Source organism: Nerophis ophidion, linkage group LG11 (assembly GCF_033978795.1).
Source record: "Nerophis ophidion isolate RoL-2023_Sa linkage group LG11, RoL_Noph_v1.0, whole genome shotgun sequence".
Taxonomy (NCBI): Eukaryota; Metazoa; Chordata; class Actinopteri; order Syngnathiformes; family Syngnathidae; genus Nerophis; species Nerophis ophidion.
Window position 1 is genome coordinate 6,241,890 of NC_084621.1, and position 26,516 is coordinate 6,268,405.

At 43.1% G+C, this 26,516-nt stretch overlaps 1 protein-coding gene across 1 annotated transcript; it reads right to left on the minus strand.

Annotated features, from left to right (window-relative positions):
* Positions 1–640: 640 nt before the first annotated feature.
* Positions 641–25,936, minus strand: bves (blood vessel epicardial substance). Its single transcript, XM_061914971.1, has 7 exons — positions 25,705–25,936; positions 21,444–21,568; positions 13,892–14,079; positions 7,866–7,974; positions 4,454–4,621; positions 4,225–4,366; positions 641–994 (listed from the first exon to the last, which is right to left on the minus strand). The coding sequence occupies exons 1-7, from the start codon at positions 25,934–25,936 to the stop codon at positions 864–866; spliced, it is 1,095 nt and encodes a 364-aa protein (XP_061770955.1). The 3' UTR covers positions 641–863.
* Between the last annotated feature and the right edge of the window lie 580 nt (positions 25,937–26,516).

The following is a 26,516-nucleotide window of genomic DNA, read 5'->3' on the forward strand; positions in this document are numbered from 1 at the left end:
GGTAACAGTTCGAGATGCTACCTCAGTAGAAGCATTTAAGTCTCACCTTAAAACTCATCAGTATACTCTAGCCTTTAAATAGACCTCCTTTTTAGACCAGTTGATCTGCCGCTTCTTTTCTTTCTCCTATGTCCCCCCCTCCCTTGTGGAGGGGGTCCGGTCCGATGACCATGGATGAAGTACTGGCTGTCCAGAGTCGAGACCCAGGATGGACCGCTCGCCTGTGTATCGGTTGGGGACATCTCTACGCTGCTGATCCGCCTCCGCTTGAGATGGTTTCCTGTGGACGGGACTCTCGCTGCTGTCTTGGATCCGCTTTGAACTGAACTCTCGCGGCTGTGTTGGATCCACTATGGATTGAACTTTCACAGTATCATGTTAGACCCGCTCGACATCCATTGCTTTCGGTCCCCTAGAGGGGGCGGGGGGGGGTTGCCCACATCTGAGGTCCTCTCCAAGGTTTCTCATAGTCAGCATTGTCACTGGCGTCCCACTGGATGTGAATTCTCCCTGCCCACTGGGTGTGAGTTTTCCTTGCCCTTTTGTGGGTTCTTCCGAGGATGTTGTAGTCGTAATGATTTGTGCAGTCCTTTGAGACATTTGTGATTTGGGGCTATATAAATAAACATTGATTGATTGATTGATTGATTTTTTTCCCACCCAACATATTTTATTATTTCATTACAAGTGACAGAAATGACAGAAAAAACAACAAATGTGACAAAAAGTGTAGAATAGTGACAGGACAAGCAGTACATAAATACATTTCCACACGCAACAGGTATGCCACAAAGCATATGATCTAGAATCTAGATCAAAATATGATGTAGATCAAAATACAATGCCAGTGTGTTTCTCCAAGGTTACACTTCCTCAGTGGAGGTGCTGGACAGGCGGCATGGCTCGGCGAGTGGAGAATCCAGAAAAACATCATCCTCCATGCCTTCCTCAATTGGCTTCATCTTGGAGGAGGTCCTGACACCAGGTGATTTTTCTACATGGAGACATTCAGCAGGCTGGTGTAAAAATATTGGCATTCATGCTTGAGTGGATTCTGTCACTCTAAATGAGAATAAATTAACACAATCTCTTTACCTGCGGCCACATAAAGAGGAGCTACTTTTCAGTGCTAAAAGCATTTTTAAGTGCAACAATTAACTCCAGGCTCTTTGAGTCAAATTGAAGCAGCGACTGATAATAAAAATGTGTGGTATCGCACCCATCCATCCATTTTCTACCACTTATTCCCTTTTGGGGTCGCGGGGGGGGCGCTGGCGCCTATCTCAGCTACAATCGGGCGGAAGGCGGGGTACACCCTGGACAAGTCGCCACCTCATCGCAGAGCCAACACAGATAGACAGACAACATTCACACTCACATTCAAACACTAGGGCCAATTTAGTGTTGCCAATCAACCTATCCCCAGGTGCATGTCTTTGGAAGTGGGAGGAAGCCGGAGTACCCGGAGGGAACCCACGCATTCACGGGGAGAACATGCAAACTCCACACAGAAAGATCCCGAGCCTGGATTTGAACCCAGGACTGCAGGAACTTCGTATTGTGAGGCAGACGCACTAACCACTCTGCCACCGTGAAGCCCTGGTATCGCACCTCCTAATGTTATTCATTCTTTTTCAATCTGACTAATTATGAGTTTCTGTGGAAATTTAATTTATGAGAGATTTGCAGATTGAAGGCCAATGTCATTTTCATTAAAAGTATACTTGACAACCCTCCCGAAATTCAGCGCCGCTCCGTACAACCTCCCGGGACAAATTTTCTCCCGAAAATCTCCCTAAATTTAAGCGGAGCTGGAGGCCACGCCCCCTCCAGCTCCATGCGGAACTGAGTGAGGACAACCTGTTTTCACATCCGCTTTCCCATAATATAAACAGCATGTCTGCCCAATGATGTTATAACTGTACGATGTTCTTGGTTTCTTATGTGGGTTTATTGTTAGGCAGTTTCATTAACGTCCTTCCAGCGTGTTAACAACACACAACAACAGCGGTCAAGTTTTCGTCTACCGTAAAGCAGTTTGTCTGCCGTAAACAGCAATGTTGTGACACTCTTAAACAGGACAATACTGCCATCTACTGTACATGCATATGTGACAATAACATCTACGGCTTTTAGAGAGTGCAGTGCATAACTGGGCACACAACAAGAAGACGAAGATGGAAGATTCCAGACTCTAGTGCATTTGATGAAAGCACTTTTGTGCGAGCCATACAGCAATGCATCATCAGAGAGGGTGTTTAGCATGGTTATAAAAAAAAGTGACAGAGAATAGAACAAGGATAGAAAATTCAACCCTTAACTCAACAATGAGTAGATGAGTGTTATGTGTGTGTATATGTGTAAATAAATAAACACTGAAATTCAAGTATTATATATATATATATATATATACATATATATATATATATATATATATATGTCTTGATTGGATTATCCAGAGAATAGTGCTCGATACCGTGGTAGAGCGCAATATGTAGGTGTGGGAAAAATCACAAGACTACTTCATCTCTACAGAACTGTTTCATGAGGGGTTCCCTCAATCATGATTGAGGGAACCCCTCATGAAACAGTTCTGTAGAGATGAAGTAGTCTTGTGATTTTTCCCACACCTACATACACATATATATATATATATATATATATATATATATATATATATATATATATATATGTATATATATATATATATATATATATATGGATATATATATATATATATATATATATATATATATATATATATATATATATATGTATATATATATATATATATATATATATATGGATATATATATATATATATATATATATATATATAGATATATATATATAGCTACAATTCATTGAAAGTCAAGTATTTCTACAATCGGGCAGAAGGCTGCAAACACCCTGGACAAGTCACAACCTCATCGCAGTATATATATATATGAAATACTTGACTTGGTGAATTCTAGCTGTAAATATACTCCTCCCCTCTTAACCACGCCCCCAAACACGCCCCGCCCCCCACCTCCCGAAATCAGAGGTCTAAGGGTTGGCAAGTATGATTAAAAGTATCAGTTTGAAATGAAATTTTCAGTGCTGCATTATACAGCATGCATGTACCCGCAAGTCTGCACCACAGCAAACCAAGAACTGCTGCTTGAGTATTACTATCACAATGTAAATGTAAAACAGTCAGACTCAATTTAAAAGCACAAACTTTTCATTATTGTTCCAGGTATTGGTTGTTTACTTTAGGTTAAATGTCTGTCATTAAAGCCAGGGGCACACTTACCATTAGGCAAACACAGGCTGGGGCCCCCGAGATTTCCATCTCAGAGATGTTTGATAGTCTTCTCTTATATAAAACAATTTTTTTTGGTCTTCATTTGTGTGCATCAAAAAACATTAAAGCGCTTCATCAGTCATGAATTGGACTATTTCATGCTACTGCGCATGCACGGACATGATTCTGAAAGCCAGACCAAAACAAACCTATCGGTGCGGTTATGGGAGGTTTTTATCTAAATGGAGTGAAGTTACCCAAGTGGAGAGCAAAAGAGGAGATGGTTAGAAGAAATGAAACATTATTAATTAAAGATGTCAACTTGTGATTTTTGTTACTACATGTAAACCACGGGTGTCAAACTCATTTTAGACACACGAAGCCTTGTCTTTAAGTAACAACATCCGTTTCAGGTGTCAGAATATATTAAAAAAACACACTTGTTCTTGTCATTTATTTTTTGTTTTTGCTGACTGGTGATTGTTATTTTCATTGTATGAAAAATAAAAATAACCATCTTTTTTATGTATTTATTTCTTTTCGATACAAAAAAAAAAACAACTTTGTTTTCCAATGACATATATTCAACATTTTATTTTTATCAAAACCCTTTGGGGTCCCCGGGATCAAACCTGAGTGGAGGCCTAAATGTATATTTTTTATTCATATATTGTATTGTTTTTTTAAATAAACGGCCCCCAATTTTTCAGTGTACGGCCCTCAGTGGAAAAAGTTTGGACACCCCTGCTCTATGCACTATTGTAGATGATAAACCTGACTAAATCTGACACTAGTGGAAGTGGAATTTAAACCTTGTTGGGTTTTTTTTTTAACTGATAAGAAATACGGTTTAATACCAGCACCAAGTGTAAAGGGCTTCGTTAATTGGAGCTATACTGTATACGCTTAATTTAATTTGAATGAATGTGACTTACGAAGCGAGGAACCGGCAGAACCTCCCCTCAGGATTTGATTAAGGACATCGTCACTGTCACTGGTGCTGGCCATGCTGTTCCTCATTTGCATCATTGACAGCTGGGAGCAGAGGCTGGGCTGGCGGTCCATCTTTTTCACTGCCTGAGACACATCCCCACAACCATTTCAACCAGTTCGCATCACAAAAATAGACAATTATAAAATAAAATAAAACCATTTTTTACCCACCTTGTCACTGAGCGTGGGGTCGTTGAGGGAATAGAGCTTGTTGGTGATGTCTTTTCCGATGAGGTACCTGAAGACCTCATTAAGAAACGTGTCGGACTCCAGAAAGTAGGTGAGTCTCTCCCGAGACCAACACAGGAGCTTACAGTTCTCCTCTGCCATAATAGTTACCTATCGATCATACATGAAAAAACTTGTCAAAAGAACGTTTTTAACCCATCCGCAGATGTAAAAGGTTTTGGAATTACAGCCCATTTTCAAGGATTGCAGGAGAAAAAGTCACCGCCTCTGTCCAAGGTGCTGAGGACAGAGCACCATCAGACAGGGGCGTGGCAGTGCTGACGGCGAGACACAGCTGGCAGGTGATTAGATTTCACGGGTTGTACGTGTTACTCTAATCATCGTTTGTCTTTAACAGTAAGCGGCCGGGAGCAGGAAGAGAGAGAGGATACGGACGTGACTGAAAAGTCACGTTCTAATAGGAGAGAAAACATTTGTTGAAAAAATAATATCATTAAAACCTTGTTGAACCTGCACGTTGCGCTCCGGTGCCGTGTCTGACAGTGGGACCGCTCGGAAGCGACTTCCACGGACGGTTTTATGAGTATTTTTTTTTTTAGAAAAAAAAAGGTGTTCTGGGTGAATTTCAGTGGCGTGGCCGTGCGTTTCTCACCTTGGCCTTCAGGAGTGTCCAACTTAGTCCGACTTCACCTCTCAAAATAGCGTAATTTATTTCACCTGATGGACATGGCTGCAGATACTACACAGAAACACACTTGCACACTACTGTGCATTGAAACCACTCAACAGTGTACAAAAGGGTCTATTTTTTGGCGCATTTAACGTTCAATAAACCCGCTTCAGCAATTAAAACATATCTTATGTGGTACTGTCAAAATGAGAAGAATTGTATAAAACAAATGAAATATGAAAAAAGAAATAAATACAATTGTCACGGCGCTTGCACAATCCCTCATGCCTTTTGCTGCATGCTCGGTTGACACCGCCGCTGGAAGCTGTAGGCAATCAGTAATCAGTGCATCTGGGACTAATGAGGGCAGGCAGGATAAAGACCAGCGGACCCGAAGACCCAGTGCCGGAACGTAGTTCACTCCTCATAGTAAGCTTCCCTCCTGCGTACTTGCTCTCTCTCTCTGACCTCTCAGTTCCCATGTCTTATGTCCTTTGCGTTCCCCGCAGTGCCTTTCCAGTTCCCTGTGATCAAGCCGTGTGCTTCGACTCCTCTCTGGATTTTGAACTGCCTCCCTCGATCCTCGACCCCCGCTTGGACATGGACCTTGTTGCTTCTCTCCGGCCCCCCGACCGCTTGCTTACCCACGGATTGTATTCTCGCCTTGCCCCTCTGGTCTGACGAAAGATTCATCCAACACACAATTACAACAAACCCTGGTAACATTAACCTTGTTAATTCTACACATCGTTTTGCCCCAAACACATAGAGTAGCAAACACCCCCCACACACTCATCAAGAAGGTCAATAAACCTATTGAACCGATTTTTGCTTTGGTGTCGTCTCCTTTCCCCGCCGTACATGACAAAAGTATTTGAAAACACAATTTGTAGCACCAATCCGACGCCGTATCAGCCAGAAGTGCCGTCGTAGTCCTTTGATTTCTGTGAAAGGGGCGAGCAAACCATTCCGCTGCCAAAATGTGGTTGCCTGCCAAAAAAATGTATTTCCTTCGCGGAATGTGCACCGCTTGCTAAACCTGCACTGCTTGGCTTTATCTGTTCACAGCGGATTACTAGGTGTTAGACCAGGGGTGCCCATTACGTCGACCGCGAGCTACCAGTCGACCGCGGGGGGTGTGTCAGTCGATCTCCAGCCAGGCTTTTAAAAAAAATAGACCTAAAAATTAGTGATCATCAATCTTCACCAAGACGTCACTTAAATGACATTCACGGTACCGGAGGGTCTTGTGAGATGACGCTGGCTGCTGCAAGTTTATTATTATGAAAATATGACCGAGAGGAAGGCGAGAAACACTTTTTATTTCAACAGACTCTCGCGCCGTACCTTCCGTCAAAACTCTAAAGGCCGACTGCACATTTCCTATCTTCACAATAAAAGCCCTGCTTCATGCTGCCTGCGCTAACTAAATACAGAGTCTCGGAAAACTGGCGTGCACAAGCGATCCCTCAGAAAGCTGGCGTGCACATCACTTGTGCACGCCAGCTTTCCGAGACTCTTATTTTGTTAGCGCAGGCAGCATGAAGCAGGGCTTTTATTGTGAAGATAGGAAATGTGCAGTCGGCCTTTAGAGTTTTGACGGAAGGGACGGCGCGAAAGTCTGTTGAAATAAAAATTGTTTCTCGCCTTCCTCTCTGTCATTTTTTCATAATAATGAACTGGCAGCAGCCAGCGTCATCTCACAAGACCCTCGGGTGCCGTGAATGTCAATCAAGCAAGCTACGGAATTTGCCGCCAATGTTTTTCTTGTAAAGTGTATGGAAGCTGGATGAATTAGATGCCAAAAACCAACCACTTTCATGTGGTATTGTACAGAAAGGACAACTTTTTTTCTCCTCCATTTGAAAATGTGGGCGTTATCATCATTACTGTCTGATTCCAATCAATGCAGGTCATCAGAATCAGGTAATACACCAACTTATATTCTTGTCTTCGTGAAAGAAAGACATCTTTATGTGTTACACATGCTTGTATTATCATTAAACACATTTAACTTGTTTACAAACATGTCTCTTTCATAAATAAATAAATATAAATGATATATATAAATGAGGTAGATCCCCTCGAGTTGGTCAATTGAAAAGTAGCTCGCCTGCAGAAAAAGTGTGGGCACCCCTGTGTTAGACAAACACTTTATCTTCGTGGTTATTGTACCGGTAAAGCTTCCTGCGACTTACTATGGCTCCGGTGCCACTTCCTGTTTTCGCAACTTGTGATTGGATACTCACTTGGGACTCCCAAGTGAGTGTCCAATCACAGCGTGAGGCCAGCTGGAAGGTCTTACTGACAAAAAACTTGTGATCTGATTGGTTATGGCAATTGTCTATCAACTGTATGTGTCCGTTCACTTACAGTGCACACACGCCCGCATTATTGATTCTGAAGGCTCCGGGCAGATTTGGTACAGCATGACAACATAAGCTAGCTGAATTCTGATTGGATACAAACTGTAACCTAAAAATAATTGCAATGGAAGGGGCATAATATGACATGAAGAGCATAAGAATACTTTTAGATATTTAGGGAAAGTAAATAAAATATTACATGTATCATTAATTATGATCATAAGTTCTTGCTGGCCCTGACGACCCACCACTGCAGTTAGATAATTGTTTCAAACTCCTGAGACACCTATGGTAATCTTGGCCAGTGTTTTCAAATATTACATCATGCATGATTATAATTATTATTTTTTTTATTTACCTGGAACTTCTCTCCTCGGTGCATCACAGTGGATCTAAATTCTGGAGAGTCAATGAAGGCATTGCTGTAGATGTTGTGAAGGAAATGGCCTCTGTAGGACACTCTCATCCTGTTGCAAAACACACCAGAATTCAGAAAAATATCTTCCATCCATCCATCCATCTTCTTCCGCTTATCCGAGGTCGGGTCGCGGGGGCAACAGCCTAAGCAGGGAAACCCAGACTTCCCTTTCCCCAGCCACTACGTCTAGCTCTTCCCGGGGGATCCCGAGGCGTTCCCAGGCCAGCCGGGAGACATAGTCTTCCCAACGTGTCCTGGGTCCTCCTATCGGTTGGACGTGCCCTAAACACCTCCCTAGGGAGGCGTTCGGGTGGCATCCTGACCAGATGCCCGAACCACCTCATCTGGCTCCTCTCGATGTGGAGGAGCAGCGGCTTTACTTTGAGTTCCTCCCGGATGGCAGAGCTTCTCACCCTATCTCTAAGGGAGAGCCCCACCACCCGGCGGAGGAAACTCATTTCGGTCGCTTGTACCCGTGATCTTATCCTTTCGGTCATGACCCAAAGCTCATGACCATAGGTGAGGATGGGAACGTAGATCGACCGGTAAATTGAGAGCTTTGCCTTCCGGCTCAGCTCCTTCTTCACCACAACGGATCGGTACAACGTCCGCATTACTGAAGACGCCGCACCGATCCGCCTGTCAATCTCACGATCCACTCTTCCCCCACTCGTGAACAAGACTCCTAGGTACTTGAACTCCTCCACTTGGGGCAGGGTCTCCTCCCCAACCCGGAGATGGCATTCCACCCTTTTCCGGGCGAGAACCATGGACTCGGACTTGAAGGTGCTGATTCTCATTCCGGTCACTGCGAACCGATCCAGTGAGAGCTGAAGATCCCGGTCAGATGAAGCCATCAGGACCACATCATCTGCAAAAAGCAGAGACCTAATCCTGCGGTCACCAAACCGGAACCCCTCAACGCCTTGACTGCGCCTAGAAATTCTGTCCATAAAAATTATGAACAGAATCGGTGACAAAGGACAGCCTTGGCGGAGTCCAACCCTCACTAGAAATGTGTTCGACTTACTGCCGGCAATGCGGACCAAGCTCTGGCACTGATCGTACAGGGAGCGGACTGCCACAATAAGACAGTCCGATACCCCATACTCTCTGAGCACTCCCCACAGGACTTCCCGAGGGACACGGTCGAATGCCTTCTCCAAGTCCACAAAGCACATGTAGACTGGTTGGGCAAACTCCCATGCACCCTCAAGAACCCTGCCGAGAGTATAGAGCTGGTCCACAGTTCCACGACCAGGACGAAAACCACACTGTTCCTCCTGAAACCGAGGTTCGACTATCCGGCGTAGCCTCCTCTCCAGTACACCTGAATAAACCTTACCGGGAAGGCTGAGGAGTGTGATCCCACGATAGTTGGAACACACCCTCCGGTCCCCCTTCTTAAAGAGAGGAATCACCACCCCGGTCTGCCAATCCAGAGGTACCGCCCCCGATGTCCACGCGATGCTGCAGAGTCTTGTCAACCAAGACAGCCCCACAGCATCCAGAGCCTTAAGGAACTCCGGGCGGACCTCATCCACCCCTGGGGCCTTTCCCCCGAGGAGCTTTTTAACTACCTCAGCGACCTCAGCCCCAGAAATAGGAGAGCCCACCACAGATTCCCCAGGCACTGCTTCTTCATAGGAAGACGTGTTGGTGGGATTGAGGAGGTCTTCGAAGTATTCCTCCCACCTATCCACAACATCCGCAGTTGAGGTCAGCAGAACACCATCCGCACCATACACGGTGTTGATAGTGCACTGCTTCCCCTTCCTGAGGCGGCGGACGGTGGTCCAGAATCGCTTCGAAGCCGTCCGGAAGTCGTTTTCCATGGCTTCCCCGAACTCCTCCCATGTCCGAGTTTTTGCCTCCGCGACCGCTGAACCTGCACACCGCTTGGCCTGTCGGTACCTGTCCACTGCCTCCGGAGTCCTATGAGCCAAAAGGACCCGATAGGACTCCTTCTTCAGCTTGACGGCATCCCTCACCGCTGGTGTCCACCAGCGGGTTCTAGGATTACCGCCACGACAGGCACCAACAACCTTGCGGCCACAGCTCCGATCAGCCGCCTCGACAATAGAGGTGCGGAACATGGTCCACTCGGACTCAATGTCCAGCACCTCCCTCATGACATGTTCAAAGTTCTTCCGGAGGTGGGAATTGAAACTTTCTCTGACAGGAGACTCTGCCAGACGTTCCCAGCCGACCCTCACGATGCGTTTGGGCCTCCCAGGTCTGTCCGGCATCCTCCCCCACCATCGCAGCCAACTCACCACCAGGTGGTGATCGGTAGAAAGCTCCGCCCCTCTCTTCACCCGAGTGTCCAAAACATGAGGCCGCAAATCCGATGACACAACTACAAAGTCGATCATGGAACTGCAGCCTAGGGTGTCCTGGTGCCAAGTGCACATATGGACACCCTTATGTTTGAACATTGTGTTTGTTATGGACAAACTGTGACGAGCACAAAAGTCCAATAACAGAACACTATATGTATTGTGTTATGTATTTAAACTTACTATTGCTAACCTCTTGAAGCGAGACGGATGTAATTCAAACAGACTGCAAACAACGTAACCCAATTTTACAATTTCCAAACGTCATGTTCAGAAATGCACGACTAATTAAAATGATTTGAAACTATTATGGCACACTTGCGGTTCATTGCAGTTTACACCATTTACCGATGTCTCATACCAGGGGTAGGGAACCTATGGCTCTAGAGCCAGATGTGGCTCTTTTGATGACTGCATCTGGCTCTCGGATAAATCTGAGCCGACATTGCTTTACACGATAAGTAAAGAATAATTCCACTTGTAATCACAGTGTTAAAAAAATAACACCCCGCTTTGCTGCTGGCCACGCCCCCTCCACAGTTAGCTTCAGAATAACGTTATTATTTGTGTACTCAATGTTATTACAAAGAATAAGAGACCTATTATACTCTAAAAATGCTGGTCTTACTTAAAAATGCATATGTTTAGTTGTGTACAGTGTTAAAAAAATATTAAATGGCTCTTAGGGAAATACATTTTAAAATATTTGGCTTCTTGGCTCTCTCAGCCAAAAAGGTTCCTGACCCCTGTCTTATACCAAGGGTGTCAAACTCGTTTTAGCACAGGGGCCACATAGAGCAGGGGTCGGCAAACCGCGGCTCTGGAGCTGCATGCGGCTCTTTAGCGCCGCCCTAGTGGCTCTCTGGAGCTTTTTCAAAAATGTATGAAAAATGGAAAAAGATGAGGGGGAAAAAAAAATATAAAAAATATATATTTTTTTAAATATATTTCTGTAGGAGGACAAACATGACACAAACCTCCCTAATTGTTATAAAGCACATTATTGTTATTAAACATGCCTCACTGATTCGAGTATTTGGAGAGCGCCGTTTTGTCCTACTAATTTCGGCGGTCCTTGAACTCACCGTGGTTTGTTTACATGTATAACTTTCTCCGACTTTCTAAGACGTGTTTTATGCCACTTCTTTTTCTGTCTCATTTTGTCCACCTTGGTGCATTCATGCACAAAGGTGAGTTTTGTTGACGTTATTGACTAGTGTGGAGAGCTAATCAGACATATTTGGTCACTGCATGACTGCAAGCTAATCTATGCTAACATGCTATTTAGGCTAGCTAAATGTACATATTGCATTTTTATGCCTCATTTGTAGCTATATTTGAGATCATTTGGTTTCATTTAAGTCCTCTTAATTCAATTTATATCTCATGACACACTATCTGTATGTCATATGGCTTTTATCTTTTTGCGGATCCAGACATGTTTGTTTTTGTATTTTTGGTCCAATATGGCTCTTTCAACATTTTAGGTTGCCGACCCCCGGCATAGAGGAAAACCTGAATCATAGCAATAAAACATAAAAATTAAAGACAACTTCAGATTGTTTTCTTTGTCTTACTTTGGCCAAAAATAGAACAAACACATCCTGAAAATATTACGATAAAAATATAGAAAAAGTACCGGGCAGCGGTAAAGTTTAGATCCATGAAGGAAAGAAGAAAGTGAATGAATGTTTAAAACTGAATATATTTACATATCATAAAAATGTGTTTTCTTTTGTATTATTTTTGTAAATAAATTTAGTCACGTTTATGACAACCTTTACCCTAAACACAATATAGAATGTGAGATAACAGGAATAATGCATACATTCATCATGTTTTCGAAACGATTACAAAAAAGTGGCACCCCAAAAATTTACTGTGGGACCCCATTTTAAAAATTCCTAGCGCCAACACTGACAGAGTATTGGTGCGTGCAAAACAGCAGCAGCAGGCGGCTGTGGCCTGCGGGCCGGTTCTAATACTAATCAAGTATCATCCCGGGGGACATACTGTAGATCAGGGGTCACCAACCTTGTTGAAACCAAGAGCTACTTCTTGAGCACTGATTAATATGAAGGGCTACCAGTTTGATACACACTTAAATAAATTGCCAGAAATAGCCAGTTTGCTAAATCTACCTTTAATAAATAAATCTATAAATATTAAAAAATGGGTATTTCTGTCTATCATTCCGTCGTACATTTTTTTCCTTTTACGGAAAGTTTTTTGTAGAGAATAAATGATGAAAAAAAAACTTAATTGAACGGTTTAAAAGAGGAGAAAACACGAAAAAGATGAACATTTTCTTTTGAAACATAGTTTATCTTCAATTTCGACTTTTTAAAATTCAAAATTCAACCAAAAAAAAAAGAAAAAGAAAAACTAGCTAATTTGAATCTTTTTGAAAAAATGAAAATAATTCGTGGAACATCATTAGTCATTTTTCCTGATTAAGATTAATTTTAGAATTTTGATGACATGTTTTAAATGGGTTAAAATCCAATCTGCACTTTGTTAGAATATATAACAAATTGGACCAAGCTATTGGCCCTGCGATGAGGTGGCGACTTGTCCAGGGTGTACCCTGCCTTCCGCCCGATTGTAGCTGAGATAGGCGCCAGCGCCCCCCGCGACCCTGAAAGGGAATAAGCGGTAGAAAATGGATGGATGAATGGATGGATGGACCAAGCTATATTTCTAACAAATCATTATTTCTTCAAGATTTTCCAGAACAAAAATTTTAAAAGAAATTCAAAAGACTTTTGAATAAGATTTAAATTTGATTGTACGGATTTTCTAGATTTGCCAGAGTCATTTTTTTTTATTTTAATCATAATAAGTTTGAAGAAATATTTCACAAAATTCTCTCGTCGAAAAAACAGAAGCTAAAATGAAGAATACAAATAAAATGTATTTATTATTCTTTACAATAAAAACAAAATAATACTTGAACATTGATTTAAATTGTCAGGAAAGAATGATAAATAAATAAATGGGTTGTACTTGTATAGCGCTTTTCTACCTTCAAGGTACTCAAAGCGCTTTGACACTACTTCCACATTTACCCATTCACACACACATTCACACACTGACGGAGGGAGCTGCCATGCAAGGCGCCAACCAGCACCCATCAGGAGCAAGGGTGAAGTGTCTTGCTCAGGACACAACGGACGTGACGGGGTTGGTACTAGGTGGGATTGAAGGAATTTAAAAGGTATATGTGTTTAAAAATCCTAAAATAATTTTTGAGGTTGTATTTTTTCTCTATAATTGATTTTCTGAAAGTTATTAGAAGTAAAGTAAAAAAAATAAGGAATTTATTTAAACAAGTGAAGACCAAATTCTATTTGAGTTTTGTCCTTTTAGAATTAAAAATGTTGAGCAAAGCGAGACCAGCTTGCTAGTAAATAAATACAATTAAAAAAATTGAGGCAGCTCACTGGTAAGTGCTGCTATTTGAGCTATTTTTAGAACAGGCCAGCGGGCGACTCATCTGGTCCTTACGGGCTACCTGGTGCCCGCGGGCACCGCGTTCGTGACCCCTGCTGTAGATCATTCATTCGCGGGCCTTGACTTTGACACCACTGTGTTATACAAACCCCCCCGTCATCAAACAATACATACTTTCCTTTAAGAAGAATGCTCAGTCGTTCGTCCACGGAGGTCTTGTCCTCTGCAGCGTAGGCTTGGCCCTTCTTTAGCGACAAGATGTCGCAGAACGGTCCAGTGAGCTTTCGGAACAGAGCCTCGTTCACGTGTAGGGGCTCAAACATCCGCTTGTACACCGACCTCAGTTCCCTTTCGATTTTAATCTGACAGAAACAGACAGTCTTAAATTACAAACTGATACTGAAAAAAAAAAGTGAATTGATCACAGCTGGTCTACTTGAAAACACACCAAAATGAGAAGAAGCAGCGCTTGGCCGAGGAGGACAGGTCCTGCTCCGATTCTGTCAGTTTGCTCTCGGCTTGTTGTTCACGCTAAATCCTCCAGAGGTACCCTTCTATTTTATCAAACTTGAATTTTGGCCCTGCGATGAGGTGGCGACTTGTCCAGGGTGTACCCTGCCTTCCGCCCGATTGTAGCTGAGATAGGCGCCAGCGCCCCCCGCGACCCCGAAAGGGAATAAGCGGTAGAAAATGGATGGATGGATGGAATCCCCTTACTACAAAGCAGAACCAAACCCAGGGAGGCCATGTGACTTGCAAAAATCTGCAGCCTAGTCGGGTGCCAGCGGGGCCATGATAGGCATGAGGGACTTTCAGTATGAGCATCTTGCTCGGATGATAGTTAAGCCTCCAGCCAGGTGGCAGCAGTGCACTGAATCTTCAACACCCCAGCAACTGATACACACACACATAATAGGCAATAAGTCAAAACCCGGGCTATGAAAATATCTGCAACTATGACGAAGCAATAAGAATATGCAACCCAGGGTGAATGTTTACAGTGTTAAAGGCCTACTGAAATGAGATTGTCTTATTTAAACGGGGATAGCAGGTCCATTCTATGTGTCATACTTGATCATTTCGCGATATTGCCGTATTTTTGCTGAAAGGATTTAGTAGAGAACATCCACGATAAAGTTCGCAACTTTTGGTCGCTGATAAAAAAGCCTTGCCTTCACCGGAAGTAGCAGACGATGTGCGCGTGACGTCACGGGTTGTAGGGCTCCTCACATCTGAACATTGTTTATAATCATAGCCGCCAGCAGCAAGAGCGATTCGGACCGAGAAAGCGATGATTTCCCCCATTAATTTGAGCGAGGATGAAAGATTCGTGGATGAGGAAAGTTGGAGTGAAGCACTAGAACGATGTGGCATCCTCACATTGTTTATAATGGGAGCCTCCAGCAGCAAGAGCGATTCGGACCGAGAAAGCGATGATTTCCCCATTAATTTGAGCGAGGATGAAAGACTTGTGGATGAGGAAAGTTAGAGTGAAGCACTAGAACGATGTGGCATCCTCACATCCTCACATTGTTTAAAATGGGAGCCTCCAGTAGCAAGAGCGATTCGGACCGAGAAAGCGATGATTTCCCCATTAATTTGAGCGAGGATGAAAGATTTGTGGATGAGGAAAGTTAGAGTGAAAGCACTAGAACGATGTGGCATCCTCACATCCTCACATTGTTTATAATGGGAGCCTCCAGCAGCAAGAGCGATTCGGACCGAGAAAGCGATGATTTCCCCCATTAATTTGAGCGAGGATGAAAGATTTGTGGATGAGGAAAGTTAGAGTGAAGCACTAGAACGATGTGGCATCCTCACATTGTTTCTAATGGGAGCCTCCAGCAGCAAGAGCGATTCGGATCGAGAAAGCGATGATTTCCCCATTAATTTGAGCGAGGATGAAAGATTCATGGCTGAGGATATTGATAGCGAAGGACTACAAAAAAAAAAAAAATGAAAAAATAAAGTTAAAATTGCATTGGGAGCGATTCAGATGTTTTTAGACACATTTACTCGGATAATTCTGGGAAATCCCTTATCTTTCTATTGTGTTGCTAGTGTTTTAGTGAGATTAAATAGTACCTGATAGTCGGAGGGGTGTGTCCACGGGTGTGTTTACGCCAATGTCTGAGGGAATTAGTCACGGCAGCGATGATTTCCCCCATTAATTTGAGCGAGAATGAAAGATTCGTGGATGAGGAAAGTTAGAGTGAAGCACTAGAACGATGTGGCATCCTCACATCCTCACATTGTTTCTAATGGGAGCCTCCAGCAGCAAGAGCGATTTGGACCGAGAAAGCGACGATTTCCCCATTAATTTGAGCGAGGATGAAAGATTCGTGGATGAGGAAAGTTAGAGTGAAGCACTAGAACGATGTGACATCCTCACATTGTTTATAATGGGAGCCTCCAGCAGCAAGAGCGATTCGGACCGAGAAAGCGACGATTTCCCCATTAATTTGAGCGAGGATGAAAGATTTATGGCTGAGGATATTGATAGTGAAGGACTAGAAAAAATAAATAAATAAATAAATAAATTTAAAATTGCATTGGGAGCGATTCAGATGTTTTTAGACACATTTACTCGGATAATTCTGGGAAATCCCTTATCTTTCTATTGTGTTGCTAGTGTTTTAGTGAGATTACATAGTACCTGATAGTCGGAGGGGTGTGTCCACGGGTGTGTTTACGCCAATGTCTGAGGGAATTAGTCACGGCAGCGATGATTTCCCCCATTAATTTGAGCGAGGATGAAAGATTTGTGGATGAGGAAAGTTAGAGTGAAGCACTAGAACGATGTGGCATCCTCACATCCTCACATTGTTTATAATGGGAGCCTCCAGCAGCAAGAGCGATTCGGATCGAGAAAGCGATGATTTCCCCATTAATTTGAGCGAGGATGAAAGATTCGTGGATGAGGAAAGTTAGAGTGAAGCACTAGAACGATGTGACATCCTCACATTGTTTATAATGGGAGCCTCCAGCAGCAAGAGCGATTTGGACCGAGAAAGCGACGATTTCCCCATTAATTTGAGCGAGGATGAAAGATTCATGGCTGAGGATATTGATAGCGAAGGACTAGAAAAAAAAATAAAAAAAATAAATAAAGTTAAAATTGCATTGGGAGCGATTCAGATGTTTTTAGACACATTTACTCGGATAATTCTGGGAAATCCCTTATCTTTCTATTGTGTTGCTAGTGTTTTAGTGAGATTAAATAGTACCTGATAGTCGGAGGGGTGTGTCCACGGGTGTGTTTACGCCAATGTCTGAGGGAATTAGTCACGGCAGCGATGATTTCCCCCATTAATTTGAGCGAGGATGAAAGATTTGTGGATGAGGAAAGTTAGAGTGAAGCACTGGAACGATGTGGCCTCCTCACATCCTCACATTGTTTCTAATGGGAGCCTCCAGCAGCAAGAGCGATTCGGACCGCAGATCTCCGGTAAGAGGCAACTTTTCACCACAATTTTCTCACCGAAACCTGCCGGTTGACATGTGGTCGGGATCCATGTTCGCTTGACCGCTCTGATCCATAGTAAAGCTTCACCTCCGGGAATTTTAAACAAGGAATCACCGTGTGTTTGTGTGGCTAACGGATAAAGCTTCCCACCTCCATCTTTCTACTTTGACTTCTCCATTATTAATTGAACAAAGATTCAGCAACAAAGATGTCCAAAATACTGTGTAATTTCGCGATTAAAAGAGATGACTTTTAGCCGCAAGTGGTGCTGCGCTAATATGTCCCCTCCAACTCGAGACGTCACGCGCGAGCGTCATCATTCCGCGACGTTTTCAACAAGAAACTCCGAATGAAATTTAAAATTGCAATTTAGTAAACTAAAAAGGCCGTATTGGCATGTGTTGCAATGTTAATATTTCATCACTGATATATAAACTATCAGACTGCGTGGTCGCTAGTAGTGGCTTTCAGTAGGCCTTTAAAAATGGTTACGATAGAAAATTAAAACTATACTGATTTAAAGGAGAACTGCAATCATTCACAATATCTTTGTAAGACAAGAACACGTTTTTCTTTTTTTTTTCATGCATTCTAATTCATATAGCAGCAAATGGGAATACTCTATTACAAGATAGATGTCAGGCTTGTCCCTGACAATTTGACTATGTCTTAGTTTTTCCTCTGCATTTGTCTTTGTTTCCTGTCTTTAGTTCCTGTCAGCGCTCTTATTTTGGCTCTGTTTCCGGTTTGTCTCCTTGAGTGCTGTGTGCCCTCAGCTGTGGCTGATTGGCACCTGGCCACACCTGGTGTCAATCAGCCAGACACTATGCTGCTGACCCGCCTCCGCTTGAGATGGTTTCCTGTGGACGGGACTCTCGCTGCTGTCTTGGATCCGCTTTGAACTGAACTCTCGCGGCTGTGTTGGAGCCACTATGGATTTAACTTTCACGGTATCATGTTAGACCCGCTCGACATCCATTGCTTTCGGTCCTCTAGAGGGGGAGGGTTGCCCACATCTGAGGTCCTCTCCAAGGTTTCTCATAGTCAGCATTGTCACTGGCGTCCCACTGGATGTGAATTCTCCCTGCCCAGTGGGTGTGAGTTTTCCTTGCCCTTTTGTGGGTTCTTCCGAGGATGTTGTAGTCGTAATGATTTGTGCAGTCCTTTGAGACATTTGTGATTTGGGGCTGTATAAATAAACATTGATTGATTGATTGATTTTTAGACCTGCTTTCTCCTCCAGTCGTTACCTCTTGTCGTTCCTACCTGTCGTGTCGTTCTCAGTGCGGTAAGCTGTTCCTGTTAGTTCCTATAACTATTTACAGTTTGCTGTCTCCTAGCCCCTTGTCTCCTAGCCTCTTTTTGTCTTTATTTAATGGACGTTAAATCATGTTTTCCTTTACAATGCCTGCCGCCATCTCTGCATCTTGGGGTTCGTCATCAACACCACCTGACGCCTGGGCAATTGTTTCGCCGCGGGGGGACAAATTTTGAGAAAAATAATGTGTATGGGGGGCAGGAATATCTGATTTTTAGGAACATTAAAGGGGAACATCATCACCAAACCTATGCAAGCGTCAATATATACCTTGATGTTGCAGAAAAAAGACCATGTATTTTTTTAACCGATTTCCGAACTCTAAATGGGTGAATTTTGGCAAATTAAACGCCTTTCTGTTTATCGCTCTTTTAGCGATGACGTCAGAACGTGACGTCACCGAGGTAACACACCCGCCATATTCATTTTCACATTACAAACACCGGGTCTCTGCTCTGTTATTTTCCGTTTTTTGGACTATTTTTTGGAACCTTGGAGACATCAAGCCTCGTCGGTGTGTTGTCGGAGGGTGTAACAACACTAACAGGGAGGGATTCAAGTTGCACCACCGGCAAGAAATCTGCCGCCAGACCCCCATTGAATGTACCAGAGTGTCTTCACATTTGACCGGCGATGCTAAGACAGACATGGCACAGAGATGTATGGATAACCTGCAAATGCATTTGCAACGATAAAGTCAACGATGTTGTTGACTTATGTGCTAATCAGACATATTTGGTCACGGCATGACTGCCAGCTAATCGATGCTAACATGCGACGCTAATCGATGCTAACATGCTATTTACGCTAGCTGTATGTACATTTGAAACTAGATACCCACATTTAATGCCAAACAAACACTTACCAATCGACGGATTTAAGTTGCTCCAGCGTCACGACATGCGAAAGTCCTGATCGTTTGGTCCGCACATTTTACCGGCGATGCTAATAAGGCAGCCATGCTATGGGCCACTTAATTAGGTACACCCACGCTTTGGCCGAATAGCGTCAATAGCTATTCGCTCAATAGCTTCAATTTCTTCTTCAATTTCGTTTTCGCTATCTGCCTCCATACTCCGACCATCCGTTTCAATACATGCGTAATCTGTTGAATCGCTTAAGCCGCTGAAATCCGAGTCTGAATCCGAGCTAATGTCGCTATAGCTTGCTGAGGTAACCGCCATGTTGTTTGTATTGGCAGCCCTGTATGACGTCACAGGGAAATGGATAGTGGTTTCGAAGATAGCAAAAATAAGGCACTTTAAAGCTTTATTTAGGGATATTCCGGGACCGGTAAAATTTTGAAAAAATTTTCAAAAAATACAACAAGCCACTTGGAACTGATTTTTATTGTTTTTAACCCTTTTGAAATTGTGATAATGTTCCCCTCTAATAGAAAACCTTACAATAATGACTGAATGCTAAAAACGTTTTGAGAGACCACCTTAAATAAAAAAACAGAATGGAATTGTACTTTTTTTTTTAACTTAATGAGACACCCAGAATGTACGTGAAAATAAAGAATGCGGGATTGACGATATTAACTATGACCGATAAAACACTGAATATTGACAACATATGAAGGTCACACCCCCTCTCGATGGACATAATTTACAATCAAGCGAAACGCAACAAAAATGCCACAAATATGAACGCGAAGGGAAATAAACAAACACTTATTATCTGATATATATATATCCCCTTCCATGTCTGTCCCTGAAACCCGCATTTCAGGCTGACACTCTGTGGAAACGCTCCCCACCCACACTGCTTGGTGCCTCGTCTGGGCTGCTGTGACTTACATTACCATAGTAACTAATTAGATGACCATAGTAACTAATTAGATGACCATAGTAACTAGTATATCATGCAAAAGCGCAGAATCCAACCAATGAAATACTTTGTATAGTTCAAGACTTACGGTCATTTGAAAACATCACCGCACACCATAATGGCGGCTATAGTTTTGAGCTTAAAGATTTAAACAACATTTTTGAGAAGGTCCGGCGGGCCAGATTGAAAAGCTTAACTTAATTTGCCCAGGTCTGCTATATTGCGATCATTAAGCCCTGTAAAAAAAAACAATACTCCATCGGACAGACAATGTGTGTGTGTGTGTGTGTGTGTGTGTGTGTGTGTGTGTGTGTGTCAACTCATCTGTATACTCTAGCCTTTAAATAGACCTCCGTTTTAGACCAGTTGATCTGCCGCTTCTTTTCTTTCTCCTATGTCCCCCCTCCCTTGTGGAGGGGGTCCGGTCCGATGACCATGGATGAAGTACTGGCTGTCCAGAGTCGAGACCCAGGATGGACCGCTCGTCGGGACCCAGGATGGACCGCTCGCCTGTATCGGTTGGGGACATCTCTACGCTGCTGATCCGCTTGAGATGGTTTCCTGTGGACGGGACTCTCGCTGCTGTCTTGGAGCCACTATGGATTGAACTTTCACAGTATCATGTTAGACCCGCTCGACATCCATTGCTTTCGGTCCCCTAGAGGGGGGGGGGTTGCCCACATCTGAGGTCCTCTCCAAGGTTTCTCATAGTCAGCATTGTCACTGGCGTCCCACTGGATGTGAATTCTCCCTGCCCACTGGGTGTGAGTTTTCCTTGCCCTTTTGTGGGTTCTTCCGAGGATGTTGTAGTCGTAATGATTTGCGCAGTCCTTTGAGACATTTGTGATTTGGGGCTATATAAATAAACATGGATTGATTGATTGATTGATTTCTTAGCTAAGGGTTACTTGTCAAAAATTATATTTTGGGTGGGCTAACACCAATTTCATTGACTGCAATTCATTTCAATGGCCGACCTCGATTTGAGAACTTAAGATCGCAAGTTGAAGTACTAACTACTGTACTTAACAAAATAAAACTACGAGTACGTCTTTTGAACGACTACCCAGGATGCGACTCGTAAATCCCACTTAAAATCCAGAACTCACCGGTCTGCGTTTGTACAAGAGGTACGTCAAGTGCATGAAGTTGACCACCAGGAAAACGGCGTTCCAAACCATCACGTCCATGTTGCACCTGTACAACGTTGCCCAGGCGATGAAGAAGCCACAGCCTGCCGGGGCATGAGACAGATAAACAGAATACACCAGCAGCTCAGAAATAAATACATTTCATTCCAAAAAATGACCACGGTACTTTAAATCGGAATCTTAAGTGACTTGCGGAACTTCAAATTTACAAAACCCAAAACCAGTGAAGTTGGAACGTTGTGTAAGTCGTAAATGAAAACAGAATACAATGATTTGTAAATCCTTTTCAACTTATTTTCAATTGGCTTGACGGCAAAGACAAGATATTTAATGTTCCAACTGAGAAACAATTAATAATCATTAACTTGGAATTTATTGCAAAAAAGTTGGTACGGGGGCATTTTTACCACTGTGTTACATGGCCTTTCCTTTTAACAACACTCAGTAAACGTTTGGGAACTTAGAAGACCAATTTTTGAAGATTTCCCTTGCTTGATGTACAGCTTAATTTGTTCAACAGTCCAGGGTCTCCGTTGTGGTATTTTAGGCTCCATAATGCGCCACACATTTTGAATGAGAAACAGGTCTGGACTACAACCAGGCCAGTCTAGGACCCGCACTCTTTTACTATGAAACCACGCTATTGTAATATGTTCAGAAAGAGGCTTGGCATTGTCTTGTTGAAATAAGCAGGGGCGTCCATGAAAAAGACGTTGCTTGTGTTGCTCTTAAAACATCATTAATGGTGCCTTCGCAGATGTGTAAGTTACCCATGCCTTGGGCACTAATACACCCCCATACCATCACAGATGCTGGCTTCTGAACTTTGCGCCTTTAACAGTCCGGATGGTTCTTTTCCCCTATGGTCCAGAGGACACGACGTCCACAGTTTCCAAAAACAACTCAAAATGTGGACTTGTCAGACCACAGAACACTTTTCCTCTTTGCATCAGTCCATCTTAGATGAGCTCGGGCCCAGCGAAGCCGCCAGTGTTTCTGGGTGTTGTTGATAAATGTCTTTCGCTTTGCAGAGTAGAGTTTTAACTTGCACTTACAGATGTAGCAACAAACTGTAGTTACCGACAGTGATTTTCTGAAGAGTTCCTGAGCACATGCGGTGGTATCCTTTACACACTGGCGTCGGTTTTTGATGCAGTACCGCCTGAGGGGTTGAAGGTCCGTAACATCATCGCTTACGTGCAGTGATTTCTCCAGATTGTCTGAACCTTTTGATGATATTACGGACCGCAGATGGTAAAATACTTAAATTCCTTGCATTAGCTCGTTGAGAAATGTTGTTCTTAAACTGTTGGACGATTTGCTCACGCATTTGTTCACAAAGTGGTGACCTTCGCCCCATCCTTGTTTGTGAATGACTGAGCATTTCATGGAAGCTCCTTTTATACCCAATCATGGCACCTACCTGTTCTTAATTAGCCTGTTCACCTGCGGCATGTAACAAATAAGTGTTTGATGAGCATCCCTCAACTTTTTCAGTCCTTTTTGCCACTTGTGCCAGCTTTTTTTAAACATTTTGCAGGCATCGAATTCCAAATGAGCTGATATTTGCAAAAAATAGCAAAGGTTTACCAGCTGGAACGTTAAGTATCTTGTCTTTGCGGTCTATTCAGTTGAATATAGGTTTTGTGTATTGTCATTTCCCTGCCTTTTCCTTTTTTTATGGTGTCTGTTCTTCTTCAGTAATTAGTCCCCAGCGAGGCACACCTGCAACTAATCCCTACTGAGGTGTATTTAAGCTCGTCACCGACAGCTGGGTCCTACCGGTGATTTTTCTCCCGTACCGCCCAAGTGCTGACGCCCGTTTTACCTCATAAGCCTTGGTGCCTTGTTCTACCCTATTCCTGCAATTCCTCACCTCTTTGTGTTTACTTCCTGGCCTCCCTGAGGTTCAGAGGATTTTTGTGTTGGACCATTTTGTGCTCATGGCCTATTCCCCTGCCGAACACTGAGAGACCTGTTTGTGTTTGTTTTATACATAGTGTGCACTTTTGCCCCATCACCTTTTGTTGCACTTTTGGACTTATTAAATTCTTCTTTTGTTTTAATTCTACCTGGCCTCCCGTCACTTCCACTTGACCCACTCCTAACAACAGGTTGAAAATGATTTTTAAATAATTGTATTCTGTTTTTATTTATGATTTACACAACGTGCTAACTTCACTGGTTTTGGGTTTCGTAACAAGGCCTTCTTGTCCAATACTTTGTGTCTCTGCTTTCTTTTCCTCCCTCCCCCCCTCTCTCTTTTTTTTCTCCGTCTCATCCCTCTGGGAAATGCCTCTAAGAGAAGAAGGCTGTATAAATAAATGACCACTTTGAATTTACGGCACCATTTCCCATGAATCGCGCTGCTTCCTGTCTCCTGTCTGAATCCAAGTGGAAAATAAACATGTTTTTTTTTTTTTCCTTTCACCATTGTTGAAACTTTATTCAAGACCCCCCCCCCCCCAACCCCCCACCCCCCACCCCGCCTCCCCTTCATCCTTATGCAAATATTGTAATAAAAATAACACGACAGTAGCGAGACTATTCCAGATGTCATGTGATAAGAGGGTAGGGGTGTAACGGTACACAAAAATTTCGGTTCGGTACGTACCTCGGTTTAGAGGTCACGGTTTGGTTCATTTTTGGTACAGTAATAAAACAACAAAATATACATTTTTTGGTTTTTATTTACCAAAATGGTAAACAATGGCTTTATCCTTTTAACATTGGGAACGCAATAATAATTCGGCCCACGTTAATCCACATTAATCTGTCTCAAATTGTTGCTTTGATTAAAAAAATTAAAAAAAACTTTCTTCTACATATAAAAAGTGCAACATTAAACAGTTTCAAGTCAACTCATCATGCTTGATTTATTACAGCATCTGGGAAGCCTGTAGTTGACTTTTATTATGTAAATGTTATATTTTTGTCAACGTGTGATAGCAGGGACCCTGCCATTCAAATTACTAATGATTAATATAACTATTGCTGAAAAAATAGTGCAATAGCAATAGGAGAGACTATTCATCCCGGAACACCATGGACTTCATGTTAGTTCATGTGAAATAACAGACAGACAGGGCTTTGCTGCCCCTAACACACACGCACATGTACACACACACACCAAAATGAGCTAACGTTACGCTAAAAGCTAATCAGCCTTCACCTCAAGCTAGAACTGCGAGCGAGCTGATCTGCAGTTTAAGTTTCTAGGACAGGGGTAGGGAACCTATGGCTCTTTTGATGACTGCATCTGGCTCTCAGGTCAATCTTAGCTGACATTGCTTAACACGATAAGTAATGAATAGTTCCGCTGGTAATCACAGTGTTAAAAATAACGTTCAAAATATAAAACATTCTCATGCATTTTAATCAATCCATCCATTTTCCTACCGCACCTGTTCAAGAAAACGCATTAAGGGTAAGAAGTATTTGATTTATTATTGGTTAGCTTCAGAATAACAATGTCATTAAAAAGAATAAGAGACTTATTATACTCTAGAAATGTTGCTCGTACTTAAAAATGTACGCATTTAGTTGTATTCAGTGTTAAAAAAATATTATATGGCTCTCACAAAAATACATTTAAAAGTTTTTGCCTTTCATGGCTCCCCTCGGCCAAAAAGGTTCCCGACCACTGTTCTAGAAGGTCAACGGGCTCATAGTGATGCTAGTAGTAGTTTAAGTGTTTTTTATAATTTGGGGAGAATACGATGTCCGCTGCTAAGTATCTGCTCGACGCTGAAGCATTGACGACATGCGTTCTGAATACGTACTGCTGATTATATTTATATAGCGCTTTTCTCTAGTGACTCAAAGCGCTTTACATAGTGAAACCCAATATCTGAGTTACATTTAAACCAGTGTGGGTGGCACTGGGAGCAGGTGGGTAAAGTGCCTTGCCCAAGGACACGGCGGCGGTGACTAGAAAGGCGGAAGCGGGAATCGAACCTGCAACTCTCAGGTTGCTGGCACGGCCACTCTAACAACCGAGCTACGCCGCTGTTACATCGCTCTGAATACGCACTGCTGATTGGCTTTGTATGTAACCAATCAGACGGTTGTGTGGGCGGGACAATGCTGGGTGCTCATACAGAGGCAGAAAGCAGAGCAGCTTGTTAAGACTTTAGCGTACAAACTCATTCGATACACCTCCGATTCAATCCAAATACACGTACCGTTACACCCCTAATAGAGGGTCAAGCAAACCGACCTGTCGCCAGAAGAAGGCGCAGCAGGATCATGTGCAGATTAAGCGTGGTGGGGATGAGCAGACCCAGCAGCAGAGACAAGTTCCCCATGTGGAAGAGGATGTTGTGGGCCTGCTCCCACTCTTGGCAAGAGGTGCTGTTGGGCTCCATTGACGGGAAGGCCGGGCCGACGTTGTGAAAGGGGGTCAGCGTGGTGAAGAGGAGAGGGGAGGACAGCTCTGGGGGAGAGGACATCTTGCAGGAAGGTCACCTTGGAGAGGAGGGCAAGGAATAGTACGTCAGGAGAAGATGATAAATTACCCCGGGCTTGACAAAAAAAAAAATGGAGCACTGTTGTCAAAGTGGCCTTCTCAACAAATAAAATGGTGTTTGGCGAGTCGACACTGAATAAATCATGTAAAAGTCCGACTAATTTGTTCGTGCCTTAACCTTTCAACACCTCGCCGAGCTGTGGGAAGCTAGATTGTGCCTTTGTTGCTATAGTAACCGCTCCACGACGCATGTGGCTTTTACGCGCAGGGCTGCAGCTGTCGATATTAAAGAGTCTCCATGCGTATTTTAGGGGAAATTGTTGAAATAAATAAAGACATGTCCGCGATGAGGTGGGTGACTTGTTAAGCTTGATAAGCTCCAGCATCCCACTACGATTCCGAGATGGAAAAGCGGTAGAACATGGATGGATGGAAGTAGAGATTTTTCCGCTCGCTATAACTTTCATCCATTTTTTTCCCGATAAATGCACTTTTCAAATGTGAGCATTAACCGAAAAAAATGTTGAAAAACTCCCACATATGCACCACCGCTCTCATGTACG

Bases quoted from the DNA above. Each gene is read 5' to 3' on its own strand.
- bves (XM_061914971.1), bottom strand. From the start codon at position 25,936: ATGTCCTCTCCCCCAGAGCTGTCCTCCCCTCTCCTCTTCACCACGCTG. The intron at 14,080-21,443 runs GTGAGTTCTGGA...TGTTTCTGTCAG, and splicing joins TCTTGTACAAACGCAGACCG to ATTAAAATCGAAAGGGAACT. The intron at 995-4,224 runs GTAAGTCACATT...GTCTCCATGTAG, and splicing joins TTCTGCCGGTTCCTCGCTTC to AAAAATCACCTGGTGTCAGG.